The sequence below is a fragment of the Canis lupus genome, chromosome 20 (genome assembly GCF_003254725.2).
Source record: "Canis lupus dingo isolate Sandy chromosome 20, ASM325472v2, whole genome shotgun sequence".
Taxonomy (NCBI): Eukaryota; Metazoa; Chordata; class Mammalia; order Carnivora; family Canidae; genus Canis; species Canis lupus.
The window spans coordinates 37,672,018-37,690,421 of record NC_064262.1 but is presented as its reverse complement, the minus strand read 5'-3'; the positions used below and the strand labels follow the sequence as shown (position 1 = coordinate 37,690,421).

Here is an 18,404-nt window from a genome sequence, read left to right as displayed (position 1 = left end):
ATTTGTCACAGGCTTTTAAAATACTTACGGAGATAATATGATTTGTCTCCTATATCATTAACATGGTGTATCATATTAACTGATTTCCTAATATTGAAACAACTTTGGATTTCTTTAATAAATCCCATGAACCTAGCTATGGCATATCTTTTTTTTTTTTAATGTGGTATTGGATTCTGTTGGTTAGTATGCTTTCTAGAAATTTTGTATCAATATAAGTGATGTTGGTTCATAATGTTTTTTATACTGTCATTATCAGGTTTGAAGTAAGTTATATTTGCTTCATAAGAAGAATATTGACGTTTTTCCTTCATTTTCAGTACTCTGGAACAATTTGTGTTGTACTGAGGTTATCTGGTTATTCCTTTCTGAAACCATTTGGACATGGTGCTTTTTGGTAGGAGAGTTCCTCTATAACTTGTGTAAGAAGTTCTTCTATAATTCTCTATAAGAATTGGTCTATTTAAGCTTTGTATTTCCAATTTGGAGGTCAATTTTCGTATACTTTGTTTCTCTAAAAAATTATCCATGTTTTCTAGATTTTAAAATATATTTGCATAGACTTTTGCGAAGTGGTCTTTAATGATTTAAAACTTTTTTCTGTTTCAATGTTGACTTCCCTTGGTAACTTCTTATTTTATAGAGTTATGCTCTCTTCCCTTTTTTTTTTTCAAAGATTTTATTTATCCATTTGACAGGAAAGAGAGAGAACACACAAGCAGGGGGAACAGGAGAGGGAGAAGCAGGCTCCCCAATGAGCAGGGGTTGCTATGTGATCCTGGACTGACTGAGCCACCCAGGCATCCCCTCTTTTTTTGCTGTATTAAGTTACTTAGTGGTTTGTTTGATATGTTAATTTTTTAAAATGAGCACTTGGATTTATTAATTTGTTTTCTACATCTACCTCATTCATTCTGCTTTTTACTTTTTTTTTTTTTTTAAAGATCTTATTTATTTATTCATGAGAGACACAGAGAGAGAGGCAGAGACACAGGCAGAGGGAGAAGCAGGCCCCAGGCAGGGGGCCCGACGTGGGACTCGATCCTTGGTCTCCAGGATCATGCCCTGGGCTGAAGGCAGCGCTAAACCACTGAGCCACAGGGGCTGCCCCATTCTGCTTTTTAAAAAATATTTTATTTATTTGAGAAGGAGAATATGAACTGAGGTGGGGGAGGTAGAGAGACAAGTAGACTCCCCACTGAGTGTGGAGCCTGACACAGGGATCAATCCAAGGACCTTAAAATTATGATCTCAGCTGAAGTCGGACACTTAACTGACTGAGTCACCCAGGCACCCCCATTTCTACTTTTTATTATTTCCTTTCTTGTGCCTTCTTTTGGCTTATGTTTTGTTATGTTTATAGTGTGTATATGTGTGTGTGTGCACAAGAGGAGTTTAGTTCACTTATTTATGTTCTTATTGATAAATGCGTTTAAGACTAATGAACTTTCTTCTGATACCTGCTTTAAAAATAGTCCACAGGGGCAGCCCAGGTGGCGCAGCGGTTTGGCGCTGCCTGCAGCCTGGGGTGTGATCCTGCAGACTTGGGATCAAGTCCCACATTGGGCTCCCTGCATGGAGCCTGCTTCTCCCTCTGCCTGTGTCTCTGACTCTCTCAGTGTGTCTATGAATAAATAAATAAAATCTTAAAAAAAAAAACCTCCTAGTTTGTAAATAAATAAATAAATAAATAAATAAAATAGTCCACAGATTCTGATATATAGTATTTTATTTTTTTAGTTCCAAAATTTGTATTTCCGATTTCATTAAATAATTGTTTAATGTCAGGTTTTTATAATTTTCCATATGAAAAGGACTTAGTAAAATTTGTTGTTATAAATTCTACTTGTATTGCATTGAGATCAGAGTATTATTTATAATATTACTACTCTACAGAACTTGGTGGTGTTTTCTCTGTGGACCTAATGTATAATCAATTTTTTGCTGAATGCTCCGTTTGCACATGAGAAGAGGTACATCCCTATAGTTAGGGTATCAGAGTTTATATATACATGTATTCCAGAAAAATCTATTTTATTGATTATGTTGTTTACATCTTCTATATGTCTTTTGTCCACAGAGGGTACTGTGTTATTTTATCATTATTAATTGCAGCTTTCAGAATTAAAATGTGTCCGCAATCAGGTCAAATGCTTTTTGACCAGAATTTTACTTTGTTTGATTATCAGAATTGTAACCTGACTTTTTGTTGTTTCCATTTTTCTGATACATTTTTTCTCATCCCTTTATTTTTAGCTTTTTTAAATTAGTTTGTTTTAGGTAGGTCTCATTATCAGCATATAATCAGGTCTTACTTTGTGAGTCAAATTAAAAATCTTTTTCTTGTAATAAGTGAGTTAAACCCATTCACATTTATCGTTAAACTGCTATGTTTGATCTCAGTTCTGTGTTTCCTTCTTTATGTGTTGTATTTTCTTTGTTCTTTCACTTTTTAATTTCTTTTTTTAAGATTTTATTTTTAAATAATCTCTGCACCCAACTTTGGACTCTAACTCATAACCTCAAGATCAAGAGTTGCATGCTCAACTAACTGAGCCTTCCAGGTGCCCCTCACTTTTTAAATTTCTTTTGGTATTTGGGAAGATTTATACCTTATTTTAGTGGTTTCTTTTGTAGTTAAGCCTTTTATAGTGCCCCATGTCCTCTGCTTTCTTATTCAACTGGTTAATATCTGCTTTGTTTGTTTTTAATGGTATCCTTTGACTCCCTTCTATTTCCTTTGTAACAATCTTGACTTTATTCTACTTCCCTCATTCCTTTCTCCTCCTATTTAAAAAAATATATTTATTTATTTATTTTAGAGAGATTGCATGAGCAGGGGAGGGGTAGAGGGACCGGAAGAGGAGAGAAGCAGCCTCCCCATTGAGTGCAGAACCTGTTAGGGGCTCTATCCCAGGACCCTGAGATCATGACCTGAGCAGAAACCAAGAGTCAGAGGCTCAACTGGCTAAGCCACCCAGGCGCCCATCTCCTTCCATTTTTAGTTGCTTTTTTCCTCCTTACTATTTTAACATAATATTCTTCCACTTTCATCTCTATCTTTGCTTTGTTTCTATTTTTAAAAATAAATTTTAGTGATTGACTGACTGTATGCTCTATGCCCAACATGGTGCTCAAACTCACAACCCCAAGATCAAGAGTTATACACTCCACTGACTGAACTAACCAGGCACCCCATCTTTTTTTAGTCTTAAATATACAATTAAGTTGATTAAGTATATCAGACTTTTTTTCCCAAAGTTCTTCCTATCATCTTGCAGGGGACAAAAGAACAGTCCTCTTTCTTTATACCCTTCTAGGTTCTTGGCTGGGGCTCTGTAACACAGATTAGCAAGAGAACAGTTTACAAATTTATGTTTCCTTCCTTCCCTTCATAAGGAAATGAAGACCTGAACAGGTTAAACCTATGCTAGGTTTGATGAAGAGTGGAAGGCTGTGGAAATTGTGGCAAGACAAAAAGATATGAGCTAAGAGTGGTAAACTGAGGAAAACTTAACGAGACCTCTCATTAGGATTCCTCTTGGTGTCATTCCATCTTGGAGCTAAGGATGCCCTTTCCTCTGGTTATAAGGAGGTCACTTTTCACATGAGGATCTTACGACTTGCTTCAGGAGAAGGCTGTTTGTCAAATTACTTCAGCTTAAAATATTCAATAGGCCAGAGTGCCAGGGTCTAGTGTATCCTAGACCCCATTAATATCTTGGTTGTATGAAGTTCCTCTTCTAGTAGATTCCTCATAAAGGGCTCAAGGATATAGTTTGGAGTTCTTGCATGTTTAAAAGCTGATGGACAACTTGATTCAATATAAAATTCTTGTTTCATGCTGTCATTGCTTGGGTTTTTGGATTTATTTACTCATTCATTCATTCATTTATTGGTTCTTTTTAAATGTTGCTCTTTTGTTGCCTTGCTTTGAATGTTGATTTTGAGAGGTCTGATGCCAGTCTAACTCCCCTTTCTTTGTAAGTTGTCTGATTTTTGGCTTGGAGGCCTCAGGGGTTTGTTGTTTTTTTTTAATCTTTGAAGTCTAATAATTTTACTAGAGTATATCTCAGAGTTGATCATTCTGGGTCAGTTTTCCTAAGTACAAAACAGGCCTTTTAAATACACAGGTTCAGACATTCTTTATTTCTGGAAATTTCTCTTGGATTTTAGTTTTATTTATTTATTTTTATTTGTTTTTATTTTTTATTTTTATTTTTTAATTTTTTTTAAATTTTATTTATGATAGTCACAGTGAGAGAGAGAGAGATAGATACAGGCAGAGACACAGGCAGAGGGAGAAGCAGGCTCCATGCACCGGGAGCCCGACGTGGGACTCGATCCCGGGTCTCTAGGATCGCGCCCTGGGCCAAAGGCAGGCGCCAAACCGCTGTGCCACCCAGGGATCCCGGATTTTAGTTTTAAATATTAGTTCTGTTCCATTATCCTATTTTTCTTTATCAGATTACCTCATCTCTATTTATCCATCTATCATCTATATCATCTATCATCTATCTTGCTTCTTTACCTATTTCTAATTTAACCATTTTCTATCTCTTTTTAGTTCTTTTTTCCCCCTCATTTTCATTTTCTTGGTTATATTCTGGTCTTCAGTGTATGTCATTATATTTTTTATTTGACTCTATTCTTACTTAGGCACCTCCTAATTTCCTAATTTTCCCTTCCCTCCAGAGATAATTTTGTTTCTTCCATTTTTTCCCCTCTGAATTCAGTGAAATAGCTTTCTATTTCTTCCTGCTCTTTGCCCATTTCTGTTTTAGTTGTGAAATTCTGATTCAAGGTGTTTTTCATATGAACAACCACTTGTTTGAAGATATTTAGTTCAGTTTGAAGTGCTGAGGTAGTTTTCTGCTTTGTCTTTGTTTTTTTTCTTTGAGGGATGGACAAGAATTTTCATCAGTAAGGTGGGTGCTCTTTCAGTAGCATTATGTTAGGGGCATCTACTTTCACCTATTGCATTCTTGGATTTGGGATGATTTACAAGATTCCTAGTTCACGGGCGCCCTCTTCTGTTAGAATAGCAAACCAGGTTTTTTTTTTTCTTTTTCAATATGGATGGCTGTGTGTGTGTTGGGGTTGTCCTTCCCATTGTTTTCGCTTATTTTTCAGGACTCTGAATTTTTCACTTTTGCTTCCTTTTCCATCACCCTTTAATCTCCAAAGTCCTCCTTTTCTTTTACCTTCCCCCTCATATTTCATAATACCTTTCAAAGAATGCTACGTTGAATGAATGCATGCAAGTTCCTTCCTTGCCTTAAGTGCTCTGATTCTCCAGGACTCACAGTCAGTGTTTTTGCAGTTAGAGTGGACTCTCTCTCTTTCTGGCAAAACTGTAGACCACGCTTGAGCTACCATGGCTCCCCTCTTCTGCATGCACAGTTTTCCTCAGACTCCTCTCCTTCTCCATGCAGGCTGGCAGCAGGAGGGGGAGCTGTAGCTTATTGGGAACTGATGATTATTTTTCTACTTAAAGATAATGTGGGAGATCCCTGGGTGGCTCAGTAGTTTAGCACCTGCCTTCAACCCCGGGGTGTGACCCTGGGGTCTTGAGGTCAAGTCCCGCATTGGGCTCTCTGCATGGAGCCTGCTTCTCCCTTTGCCTATATCTCTCCCTCTCTCTCTCCCACTGTCTCTTATGAATAAATAAATAAAATCTTAAAAAAAAAAAAAGATAATGTTGGGTAACCCTGGTGGCTCAGCAGTTTAGTGCTGCCTTCAGCCCAGGGCATGATCCTAGAGACCCAGGATCGAGTCCCATGTCAGGCTTCCTGCATGGAGCCTGTTTCTCCCTCTGCCTGTGTCTGTGCCTCTCTCTCTCTCTCTCTCTCATGAATAAATAAATAAATTCTTTTAAAAAACTAAAAAAAAAGATAACATGAAGTTTGGGCATTTTATTTATTTTGGGTATACTAACAGCATGGGTTTTGGTAGTGTTATTTGTCCCAGCTTTTCTTTTTTTCTCTTTCCTCTGTCTTTTGAGAGCGTGTGGAAAGATCCACATTGATGTAGCCACCATTACCTTGGTTGTCCAGAATTCCATTTCTTGAGTTTTATATCATTGAGAATATTTTTGGCTCTTTTTTTAAAATTTTTATTTATTTATGATAGTCACACACACAGAGAGAGAGAGAGGCAGAGACATAGGCAGAGGGAGAAGCAGGCTCCATGCACCGGGAGCCCAACATGGGATTCGATCCCGGATCGTGCCCTGGGCCAAAGGCAGGCGCCACTCAGGGGTCCCTATTTTTGGCTCTTTATAACAAATATGATGGACTCAGATTGGCTTAGATGACAGGGAAAATGCACTGCTTTACCTATAACTGGAAATTGGATGCAAAATGTGCCAGGCTCAGTGCATCAGGGCTCTGTCTCCAGTGTGTGCTGGCTTCATCTCCAGGTGAATGGCAGCAACAGTTTTAGAAGCACAAAGCCCAGAGTCTAGTGAGCTCTGCCGTAGATTGGATTCTCTTGAAGCCAAGCCTGTTTGGGGGATTCTTGTATAATTGATTTATTGATTAAGTCCATCTCTAAGGGAGTGAAGGTGGCAAGATATAATGGAGGAAGCAGCTGAGCAGAGATGTGGTTTTAGGAGAAGTACAGCCTCTGATCTCACAGGGAACACTGGAGCATGAGCTAACCCCCCTCAGAATTTGTCCTGAAGAAGATGGGACAAGGGGGCTTGATTTTATAGCTCTGTATCAGTTGTTGATTATAACTGGATCATGTTCCCACTCTTAAGCCAATTAGTAGTCAGGTCAAACTCCACCACGACCTGCTTAGACAGACAGGTGAGATGACCTCAAAGCTGAGAAATGTCAACTTCTCCTAAGTGAAGTGAGAAAGGAGAGAGTCCTAGAATGACAGTAAGGTATAATTAGGAGGAAGTGGAGGTCAGGCAGGCAAGCAGCTCTGTGGCAAGTCTCCCTCTTGTGCCAGGCACAGGGTGCAGCAGTGAAGAGAAGAGGGTTCTGTCTGGGGGAACAACAGTGAATGAAGGAAAAAATTCCCTCAAGGGGTCTGGATTGTTGAGACAGAGAAAGAACTTGGGGGCACAAATGAGGCTGCCCTCATCCAGGATGGCAAAGCATGTCTGGGATAGAAACCGCATGGGAGGAGTCTGGGTGGGTGGGGCTGAAATAGTGGCTGGATCAACCAGACTGTGGCCACCAGAGGGGCGGTGGATGCAAAGAGCTCAGAGTACCTCCAGGAACCCAGAGGGGCTGCCTGGCTGGAGCTGGGGTAGCGGTGAGGGGTGCCATGTGTGGGAAGGGGTAGGGGACAAGAAAGTGACCAGAGAGGAGAACAGGGAGGGGCCAGGGCCAGCCAGAGGACCTCTTGGTCCTCTAGGGTCCAAGAAGAGGTTTGGCTTTATCCTAGGATGTGGGGGTCTAGGATGGACTTTTAGCAAGAGAAGGATGTGCTCAGATTTGAGTTTTGTGAGGAGCAGATTGGAATGGGCAGGAGTGGAAGTGAGGGGACCAGGCTGGGAGGTGCCTTGTTGGGATGACACTGAGAATTGAGAAGCAAAATAGGCAGTCTTGGACTGGCATGATGGCAGGAGGGGGATGTGACACAAAAGAGGCAAGGGACAAGGGTGATGGAGGTTAGTGGCTGGGGGCCGGGTAGGAGGTGTGCCCATGAATCTGGAGAGGAAGCCCCAAACACATGCCCAGAGGTCGATCCCAGAGCATGGGTGTGATGCGGTGTGTGGAGCCCCCTGACTCCCCTGTCCCCCTTTCCCATTGGCAGGGTTCTGGAGCACCTCAACAGTCTCTCCAAAGAGGTAAACCTGGACTATGAGCGCAGTATGAACAAAATCAACTTTGACCAGATTGTGTCCTCCAAGCCTGACACGTTCTCCTACGTGACCCTGCCTAAGAAGGAGGAGGAGAAGGTGCCCAGGCAAGGTGAGGGAAGCTGGACAAAGGGGAGCCGATGGCCACCCACCCAGCCAGAGCCCACCCAGCCAGAGCTTTCATGGGTCCCAGCCCACCCACCCAGCCAGAGCTTTCATGGGTCCATGAAAGCTCTTTTAAAAACCAGTAGTCTTGGGGTACCTGAGTAGTACCGCTGGTTAAGCATCTGACTCTTGATCTCAGCTCAGGTCATAATCCCAGGGTGGTGAGATCCAGCCCCACATTCAGGTCTGTGCTGGGCATGGAGCCTGCTTAAAATTCTCTTTCTCCCTCTCCCCCCTCTCCATACTCCTCTCTCATAAACAAACACACCCCAGTAGTCTTGAGTAGCACAGAAGGAAGCAGGTAATGTGTATATTAGGATAGCAACTGTTCAGAAGTGGGTGGAAGGGCTCTGATGGTCTGAGGGACATGTAGCCCACCTTACCTCCAGCAGCAGGAGCAGGTGGTTTTGCTGCAGCCCCTTCTGACCTGTGACAGACTGAGTCTCAGAGTAGGACACCAGTTCCCCCAAGTTCTTGCTTTGACTTCCCTGATGCCTGTGAATTTTGTTTCCTGGATCCAGCTGCCACGTGTGGGAAGTGTCTAGGAAGTTGGAGTGGGGCGTGGACAGCGGGCGCTCGGAGGTCCTGATGCGCACATCTCCCTTGCTTGGTGCTGGGTTATGTGCAGAGTGGGCAGGAGTGAAGGGGGCAAGGGTCTGTGGTTCTCATCCACTTCAAATGGGTCAGTGACCCAGAGGGGCCTGGAGGGGATCCATTTACTCACCCCAGAGTGGGCAGCTCACTGAGAAGCTGCAGGACCACTCTGGCAGGCCGTGGGAAGAGAGAGGTTCTGAGGATGTGGGTGTCTTTTTAGGATACAAGATGGGACTTGTATCCCTCCATCACCACCCTGCAGATCCATCCTAACCCCTGGTGTGTCCCAGGCCAATCTGACACTGGCCCTCCACCCCCACCCCTGCAGGGCTGGTGAGCGTCCCCAAGTACCCCTTCCAGGAGCAGAAGGAGGACTTCACCTTTGTGTCCCTGCTTACACGGCCAGAAGTCATCACGGCCCTCAGCAAGGTGCGCGCTGAGTGCAACAAGGTGACTGCCATGTCCCTGTTCCACTCAAACCTCTCCAAGTACAGCCGCCTGGAAGAGTTCGAGCAGATTCAGTCCCAGACCTTCTCACAGGTGTGTGGACATCTGGGGCTTGAAGGGCCCCACTCAGGCTGGAGCCTTGGAGCTGACTGGCCAATGGTGAGGCCAGGAGCCTCTGTTCTCCTTAAAACCTAGACCTTGTGGGAGGCTGAGGGTACCCAGGGTGATGGCTCATCTCAGAGAGGAGAGGAGACCTAGGGCAGGCTCCCTTTCCAGTCACTTGCCATCCAACCCCGGTGGCCTCTGAAGCAGACCCCCTGTGTGGGATAGAGAGCAGGAACTGCACATACCCACTAAGGATTGGGGTGTGAAGGAAGGGTGCAACCTTGTGGGGGACCATCACCAGGTGACCCTGCTCCATTCTGTCTCTCTGTCTCTCCCTTAGCTGGAGAGAAAGTCCTGCTTCTGCTGCTCCCAACCCTCCTTCCCCCAGAGGAGCCCTGGTCTCCAGGGTTACAGGAGGGTATTGGTTGGTAGGGCTGGGCAGTAAGTTGGGGTGGGGGGAGATCCTTCCCTGGTCATCTGGATCCTGAGGCTGCCCCGACACCCTGGTGCCTACAGTCCCCGAGTGTGATGCCTGTGGGGAGCCTGTGTGGAGCAGGTTCCTGGGGGAGGGCGATGCCTGATGCTACCTGTGGCTACTCTAGGTACAGATGTTCCTAAAGGACAGCTGGATCAGCACTCTCAAGGTGGCCATGCGGAGCAGCCTGCGTGACATGAGCAAGGGCTGGTACAACCTCTATGAGACCAACTGGGAGGTGTACCTCATGTCAAAGCTGCGCAAGCTGATGGAGTTGCTCAAGTACATGCTGCAGGACACACTGCGATTCCTGGTGCAGGACTCGCTGGCCAGCTTCTCGCAGTTCATCAGTGACGCTTGCTGCAATGTACTGGACTGCCCTGATGACATGGTCTGGGTCGAGGACTTGATAAACAGCCCCTACAGGTGGGGGCTGGCTGAGTGCAGGTGCCGGGTGACACCACCATTACTCCTTGCTATGCCCCAGTAGCTGGGCCGGCACAAAGTGGAGGGAGCAGGACAGCCAGGACCAGGGTGCCCAGCACTGCCAGGTCCCAGATGGCCCTGGTGGCAGGGAATGTCCCACCAGCTCAGGCTTGCACATCTCTGGGTGGGGCAGGGGACTCTTCTGGGGGGGCAGGCAGGGTCATCTGAGTCAAGATGTGAGACTGAGACTGAGCCTGAGGGGGAAGTGGCTGAGGAGATGTGAAGGAGGGGCACCAGGTGGAGAGACCAGTATGTGCAGAGGCTAGGAGGGGAGAAAGACCTTGGGGGCAATCAGGGCAGGAAAGGCTGGCAGCTATGGCTGGAGTGCAGAGGGCTGGGCAAGATGTGGGAGGGGTTGCAGGGACCGGCCAGATTGCAGAGCCTCCTGGGCTCACCGTCAGGGGCTGGGTTTATTCTAAGTGTGGTCAGCAGCCATCGGAGGGGAGTTCTCATCTGACTCAAAAATGCTCAAGACTCCTGCCATTGTCTAGGCAAGGGATGATGTGACTGGGACTTGGGAGGAGTGGGGCAGGTTTGGGGCCATGCCTGGGTGGCAGTGCTATGGACCTGGCTGTGGGAAGATGTTCAGTGTGGGGCAGGGGGAAGACGAGCTGACTCCCGTGGTCCGTCGCTAGCACCGAGCCCTGAGGGATGCTGGCGGGAGTCAGGGGACACAGAATGTTTGAGATGCCCATTAAAGGTCCAGATGGGGGCAGGGGTTTAGCGCCGCCGTTGGCCCAGGGTGTGATCCTGGAGACCAGGGATTGAGTCCCATGTCAGGTTCCCAGCATGGAGCCTGCTTCTCCTCCCTCTTCCTGTGTCTCTGCCTCTCTCTCTCTCTCTCTGTCTCTCATGAGTAAATAAATAAAAATCTTAAAAAAAAAAAAAGATAAAGGTCCAGATGGGTGGTGGATGGCAATCCAGAGTGCAGCAGGGAGGCCAGGCATCTAAGGGATCTAAGCCAGAGGGTTGTTGGCTTGTAGTAGGTATCTGAAGCCAAGGATGGTGACCTCCCAGGGAGAGCGTAGGTGTTGCAAATGCCCAGGGTCTGGCTAACCTGTCCTGATGACCTCAGGACTGCATGGGGGTCCTCCCTCTCCCTACTCCCCGTGGACCCCTGGGCAAGTGGCAGAAATGGAGTAATCTTTGGCTGGTCTGCATTTTTCTGGTAACTTAGAAGTTTCTGGAAGGAGGGAGGAGGCAATTCTCACAGAAACTCAAGAGCCATGGTGCTGGCAGGAAGGGCAGAGGGCTGGATCTGCTGCACACAGGCCTCCTCAGGCCCCTGCTCATGGTCAGCCCAACTCTTACTCCACAGGCCCCGGAAGAACCCCCTGTTTATCGTGGACCTGGTGCTGGATGGCTCGGGAGTGCACTACAGCACACCACTAGAGCATTTCGAGACATCTCTGCTCAACCTCTTTGACAAGGGCATCTTGGCCACGCATGCGGTGCCCCAGCTGGAGAAGGTATGACCGAGGTTTGAGGCCCAGGGCACCTACTGGCCTGGCTGCTAGTGGCTACCCGAGCCACAGACTCACTGTATTAGAGCAGTTCAACTTTATTTCGGGGCTCCCAGCAGTGTGCTCAGACCTTCAATTCTAGAATAGCTCACTTAATCCTCACCAGAAGCTGCCCTGGGAACCATTAGCATCCCCATTTTGTCATGAGAGTTGAGAAATCTAGCATAAGGGCACAAAGTGACAGTGTGTCAGACCTGCAACTCTACCCGCAGCTCATTCACCCACCACTGCCACAGCTGTTCTGGGCCAGATTCCACTCTCTTGAACCCACCCAGCTCCTGGCCCCTCTCTTCAGCTAAGATGTGGACTCAGACTGACCTCCACACTCAGGACCCCTTGTCAGAAGTCCCCACTCGTCACCATGTCTGTGTACATCTCACTCCTCCTGGCCCAAGATCTTCTGGAGCTCCACGCCCCTCTTGTCTCCCTTGCTGGTTAGCCAGAGCCCCCAGTGACCTGATGGCTTTGCCTGCTCCTTTCCTGGACACTGGACTGAGTCAGGCCCAACAGAGGAAGACGCTGCCCCTTCTTAGCTCATGGGGCTTGGAGCCCTATATTAATTAGTCCACAGCATTTCTCAGAGATGCCACACCAAGCCCTCTCTCTGACCCCCACCATGCTGTCTGTGATTGGCCACAGTGCTGCCCACTCTGGCTTCAGATCCCATCTCCAACCCCTCTGCCTGCCTGCCCCATGGCTCATCCAGCTTTCTGCCCCTGCCTTTGGCTCTGCAGCTGGTGATGGAGGACATCTTTATCAGCGGCGACCCCCTGCTGGAGTCTGTGGGGCTCCACGAACCACTGGTGGAAGAACTGCGGGCCATCATCACCAACGCTGTGCGCAAGGCCATGATCCCACTGCAGGCTTATGCCAGGGAATACCAAAAGTATTTGGAGCTGAATAACAATGATATCGCCACCTTCCTCAAGTGCGTGCATACATCTGAGGGTATCTGTGTGTCGGTGTGACTCCCAGTCACTTACCACCTTCTGCCCTTCGTGTACGCCCACTGTCCACAGGGCCTACCAGATGCATTGCCCATCTGCTGAGGAAGTTCGGGAGGTGGTGCTCACCCACCTACGGGAAAAAGAGATCCTGGACAGCTCACTGCCCAGCAGTGTCATCATTGGGCCCTTTTACATCAACATTGACAATGTCAAACAGAGCCTGTCCAAGAAATGCAAAGCCCTGGCCACTTCCATGCTGGACATCCTGGCCAAGAACCTTCACAAGGAAGTGGACGATGTAAGTGCCCAGCCACCTGGCCCCAATGGGTGTTTTGACTGCGACAGCACATTCACTCTCACATTCATGATGAGCTTCCATGAATAAGGTGTCCCTAGGCAGGTGAGGAGTGTCTGCAGATGCCCAGGCCAATGGAAGGATCTGGAAGTCACCCTGCCTTGACCCGCAGTCTGCCTGCGAGTTGCTGTCCCATATGGAAGGTCCCAGGAAATGGGGACTGCTACCTCTTTTCCTAGACTTGGGAAGACCTGGGAACCTCTCCAAAAGATGGGCCATTCCATGGAGCTGAGGGTGTGCAAGTGGCCTCAGAAGTCCCATGCGTATGTTGGCTGGGCACAGGAGTCTAGGGAGGCTTCAGCTCCCCAGCGAGTTAGCTGCAGGATATGGAGGAGTGGGAGCAGTTCCCTGTCAGGAGACACTGGGATCCAAGTAGGAGTAGCAGCCCCAGGAAAGGCCATCATGCCTATTGCCCTCTGCCTACCGCCAGATCTGTGAGGAGTTTCGCAGCATCAGCCGCAAGATCTATGAGAAACCCAACAGCATTGAGGAGCTGGCTGAGCTTCGCGAGTGGATGAAGGGCATCCCCGAGAAGCTGGTGGGGCTAGAGGTGAGGTGGGCATAAGGGGGGCTGGGAGCTGGGAGACGAGGAGCCTGAGGCCGGAGGTGAGGTAGACATAGAGGATAGGGGTTTGGGAGGTTCTGCGGTAGGGTGCATGGTGGAGGTACGAAGTCATGCTATCTGGGAGGCCAGGAGGGTGGAATGTATGGGATAGGGGCTGGGAGTGGGAGGTGTGGTGGCCATGGCCTTTGGAGCCCTGAGCCCCATGCTGACCATGCACCCTGCACCTCCTCCTTAGCCCCCATCCTCCCCTCTCTGGAAGACAGCAGCCTTTCCTTAGTGCTCGACCACTTTGGGGTCCCGCACATGCAATTCTCATTACCACCTATCCGTGCAGGAGCGGATTGTGAAGGTCATGAATGACTACAAGGTCATGGATGAATTCCTTTACAATCTCAGTACAGAGGACTTCAATGACAAGTGAGTGGGAACTTAGTCCCCATCCCAGAGGATGAGAAAAGAGGTGCTAAGACACATGGCTCTCAAATATCCCTGTAGCCACAGGCTGTGTGGTCACACCAGAAACGCCAGCCATGATGTCTGAGACCATGGCTCCACATGAGCCAGGGCCAGGTGGCCAATAGTGCAGCAGGAAATCATTTGACCCTCTTGGCCCAGGGACCCTGCTGCCCATTCACCCTGTCTCCATTCTCTATATTATTGTCAGCCTGACCCACACGTGTTCACACAGGTCTGGGATCCCCTTGATTGTGGGAGGCCTTTTGGGATCCTTGGGAGTGCTGAGACATGGCAAAGCCAGTCTGGTGGTCAGTCCTTAGGGAGAAGCATTTGTCCCTACTCAGCTCAAGAGCCTTATGGGAAATAGCCTTAGGTTGGGATGGCCTTACCAAGAACCTTACCCAGGTTGGTTCTCTGGCCTTACCCAGAACCCCTTGCCCTCCCTGTCTCACAGACTGGAGGTGCCTTCAGGATGTCAGGGCCTGGAAGAAGTTGGCACTGTTTCCTGGAGCTCTCCCAAGAGCCCCAAGGCACCCACTTTACAGGGCAGCCTGGTACTCAGTGTGGCCCTCCCCCAGGGTCAGCAGTCCTAGGCCAGATGCAGGCAGAAGCCCTGAATTCTAGAGCCCCCCCCCGCCACTTCAGCCAGGCCAAGGTCGTTGGTCCGATATGAAGGAAGCTGGCCCTGGTTGGTCACTAACAAAATGCAGACTAGAGGTTGCTGCTTTGCCTCATGGGAGGTGAGGCCCCTCAAGACCCTGGAAAGTGAAGGGGGAGCCCAGCATCACCTCTCTTGTTCCCGACACTGTTCTCCCTCTTGCCCCATCACTGCCCTGGGCATCTTGGACCTGCATCTCTCTGGGTGCCCACCACAGTTCCCAGACCACAGTTGCAGGGTAGGCACTGCCTGTCCTGCCAGGTAGGCCCACACCCTGACCCTGATGGTGGCAGTGGCTGCCTCCAGCTCACTTGCACTTCCTGGTTGCTCGGCCCTGGCTGGCTCAGCTGCTACCTGGATTCCCCCATCACCCCCTTTACCCTGGATGCCCCTGCCTGGCCTGGGCACCCAAGATTTCAGCTGTGACCTTTCCCCCAGTGCCCACCCTTGTCCTCTCCAGGTGGGCTGCTAGCAATTGGCCTTCTAAGATCCTTGGACAGATAGAGATGGTACGGCAGCAGCACATAGAAGATGAGGAAAAGTTCCACAAAATCCAGATCATGGATCAGAACAACTTCCAGGAGAAGCTGGAGGGGCTGCAGGTGGGGCTGATTCAGGGCTCTGCTGTACCTTACTCCTCACCCCAGGCATGCACTTCAGGGCCAGGCCTGGCCTCCTGTGTGCATGGTGGGTGAACTGGCAGGTGAAAGAACAAATGGCTGGAGGGATGCTCGGCCAGCAAGCTCCAGAAAATTCAAGGCTGCAAAGAGGCCAAATTCCTCTGTTGTGTCCTCCAAGCCTCAGTGGGCAAAACAATGAACACTGTTCAGGGAACTAGGTCTCCTTCACCTTGCTTGTGTCAGACTGCTTGTGATGGGCCAGGAACCTGCTTACTCAGGGAGAAGAAAGCACCCTCAGAACTGGGAGGCATTGATGCCTGGAGACCTCGGGCCCCTGGGTGTGTGTGGGGATACATGGACATGGTTGGGGTCCCAGAGGCCTCTGACCCCTTGCTCTTTGGCCCACAGCTGGTGGTAGCTGGCTTCTCCACCCATGTGGAGATTGCACGAGCACACGAGATCGCCAATGAGGTGCGGCGGGTCAAGAAGCAGCTGAAGGATTGCCAGCAGCTGGCGATGCTGTATAATAACCGAGAGCGCATCTTCGGCTTGCCCATCACCAATGTAGGCCTCCTGAGGGCATGCTGTCTCCTAAACCCTAGGGCTTGAGGAAGAGCGCATGGCATTTGTGGCCATATCTGAACCCAGCTCCTGGGTGGCAAAGCCCTGACACTTGGCGGGTAGGACTGAGCAGGCTGCAGAGAAGTAACCTGGCCCTGGCCTTCGGTGCAAGGACATTGGCTGGAATCAGGCAGGAGGCCTTGCTGAGCCACTCAGAGCCCAGAGCCTATAGGCGGCAGGAAGAAGGGAGGCCAGGCCAGGGCTCATGGGGACAGGATCAGGGACAGTGGCCAGGAACAAGGAAGGGGCAAGGACCTATCCCAAGAAGGGACAGTGTGGAGAGAGACCGGGAAGCACCCCAAGACAGCTTTGGTTCATGTGCCCCTGCAGTACGACAAGCTCACCAGGATGGTGAAGGAGTTCCAGCCCTACCTGGACCTCTGGACCACAGCCTCCGACTGGCTGCGCTGGTCTGAGAGCTGGATGAATGACCCCCTGTCAGCCATTGATGCTGAGCAGCTGGAGAAGAATGTCATCGAGTCCTTTAAGACCATGCACAAGTGTGTGAAGCAGTTCAAGGACATACCAGGTAGGCAGCCAAGCCAGCCTGTCCCCTCTTTCCCTGCCTGTGCTGGCTGCCTCTCACACCTGTCTGTCCTGCCTGGCAGCCTGTCAGGACGTGGCCTTAGACATCAGAGCCCGCATCGAGGAATTCAAGCCATACATCCCGCTGATCCAGGGGCTACGCAACCCTGGAATGCGGAACCGGCACTGGGAGGTGCTGTCCAATGAGATCAACATTAATGTCCGGCCCAAGGCCAATCTGACCTTCGCGCGCTGCCTCGAGATGAACCTGCAGGACCACATCGAGAGCATCAGCAAGGTGGCTGAGGTGGCTGGCAAGGAGTATGCCATTGAGCAGGTGGGTGGCCACCACGAGGCCCACCTGGCCCCACCCAGGTCCTGCCCCAGGGCATGCAAGAATGACACTACTGGGCCCCATCCCTGGGGTCACTCACCAGGTTCAGAGGTTTGAGGTATCTTCTATTCAATAGGTTAATCATGTATGTAAAGTGCTTGGCGCAGTGTTCACCATCCCTATTATTACTTAGTCACTCCTCTCAAATACTTCTTGACCCAGGAAGGAGCTGATAGTATTACCCTCATTTAACAGATGAGTAAATTAAGGCTTTGATAGGTTCAGCAACTGTCTGGGGTGACAGAGTCAGTAAAGGCTAGAACTGGGGCCAGAGCTTCTAATCAGCACCTTAGTTGCCTCCTAGCATAGGTGTATATGCTGTGCATGTGCAGCACCTATGTGAGTACCAGCTGACCTTGAATTCAGACAAGGTCCCCCTGGGGATTTGGTGACCAGCCCAATGGAGAGTACTTGCCAGATGGCCAAGGTCATGGCTGGGCAGAGCCTGCTCTTCCCTGTCCAGTGCAGCATGTGGGCCAGCTCCCTCCCGGGCAGGACCCAGCCTTGGCTTACTCCCCACACCAGGCACTGGACAAGATGGAGAAGGAGTGGTCAACCATCCTGTTCAATGTGCTGCCATACAAGGAGACAGAGACCTATATCCTCAAGAGCCCGGATGAGGCCTCACAGCTGCTGGACGACCATATTGTCATGACCCAGAGTATGTCCTTCTCGCCCTACAAGAAACCCTTTGAGCAACGCATCAACTCCTGGGAGAACAAGCTGAAGCTGACCCAGGTGGGCCCTCCCTGTCCTCACTTACTCCTTCCAGCCCTCACAGAGGCAGCCCAGCCTGGCATCTGGGTGGGGCTCAAAGGAGTAGAGTGCCTTATCTAGGTCGGCCTGCCCCTGGTCTCTAACAGGCCTCTCATTCAGGGCAGAGCACCTAGTAGGAGGCCCGCTATCTCTGAGGTGTGACTACCAGAGGAGGCGAGTCAGGATGTGAGGGTGGAGCCAGTGTTTGGTCCAGTGCAGTGGCTGGGGCGGGACATGAGATACCTGGTCTTGAGATCACTAGGACCTCCAGTCTCAGAACTTTCTGGGCTGGACATCACAAGGCCTGAGGCTCCTCAATGTCCTGTCTGCTCTGCTTTGTGCCTCCCATTCCTATCTCATTGAAGCTGACTTGGGGTGAAGGGGTCAGAGCACTGAGGAGGACCCTTCTGTAGGGCTCTCAAGGCCAGAGCAAGGGCTATCTGCTGAGCCTTGGAGGACTGTCCTAGGGTTAGGCCTACTGGTGTGATTCTTATAGTCCCTTCCCTGGGCCCTTCATGGGAGCTGCTCAGGAGCCTCCAGTGATGGCCAGAAGCTATATCTGTATGCTCCTTGGATCACCCAAAGATGTCTGAGTTGGTCAGCATTGTCCCCAGATCTCCCTCTTTTGCTCACACTGCCCCCTTCACCTGGAGCTCTATCCCTCCCTGCCACCTCCTCCAAAGCTCAGCATCCACAGCATTCACTGATTGCCCTGCATTCACTGGCAAGGTAGCCCTTGGTGCCTCTTACAAAGACCATCACACATGTTGGGCCCCTGGTGATTCAGAGGCAGAACTGGCTGTTTCATGGGTTGTGGGGGCCTCAACTGCAGGGACCACATCCTGTTTCCCTCTTTTCCTTCTGATGCCCATGTGGGCGTGGCACAGACCTGG

General features: G+C 49.5%; 1 protein-coding gene across 1 annotated transcript in view; it reads left to right on the top strand.

Annotated features, from left to right (window-relative positions):
- DNAH1 (dynein axonemal heavy chain 1) overlaps positions 1-18,404 on the top strand; it is an 81,897-nt gene that overhangs the window by 23,647 nt on the left and 39,846 nt on the right. The window contains exons 9-21 of the mRNA XM_049097883.1: positions 7,774-7,931; positions 8,907-9,118; positions 9,733-10,031; positions 11,410-11,560; positions 12,349-12,542; positions 12,634-12,859; positions 13,347-13,466; positions 13,816-13,898; positions 15,056-15,197; positions 15,624-15,779; positions 16,167-16,365; positions 16,445-16,698; positions 17,281-17,493. Coding sequence (XP_048953840.1) covers positions 7,774-7,931; positions 8,907-9,118; positions 9,733-10,031; positions 11,410-11,560; positions 12,349-12,542; positions 12,634-12,859; positions 13,347-13,466; positions 13,816-13,898; positions 15,056-15,197; positions 15,624-15,779; positions 16,167-16,365; positions 16,445-16,698; positions 17,281-17,493 — 2,407 coding nt within the window. The remainder of the gene's footprint in view (positions 1-7,773; positions 7,932-8,906; positions 9,119-9,732; positions 10,032-11,409; positions 11,561-12,348; positions 12,543-12,633; positions 12,860-13,346; positions 13,467-13,815; positions 13,899-15,055; positions 15,198-15,623; positions 15,780-16,166; positions 16,366-16,444; positions 16,699-17,280; positions 17,494-18,404) is intronic.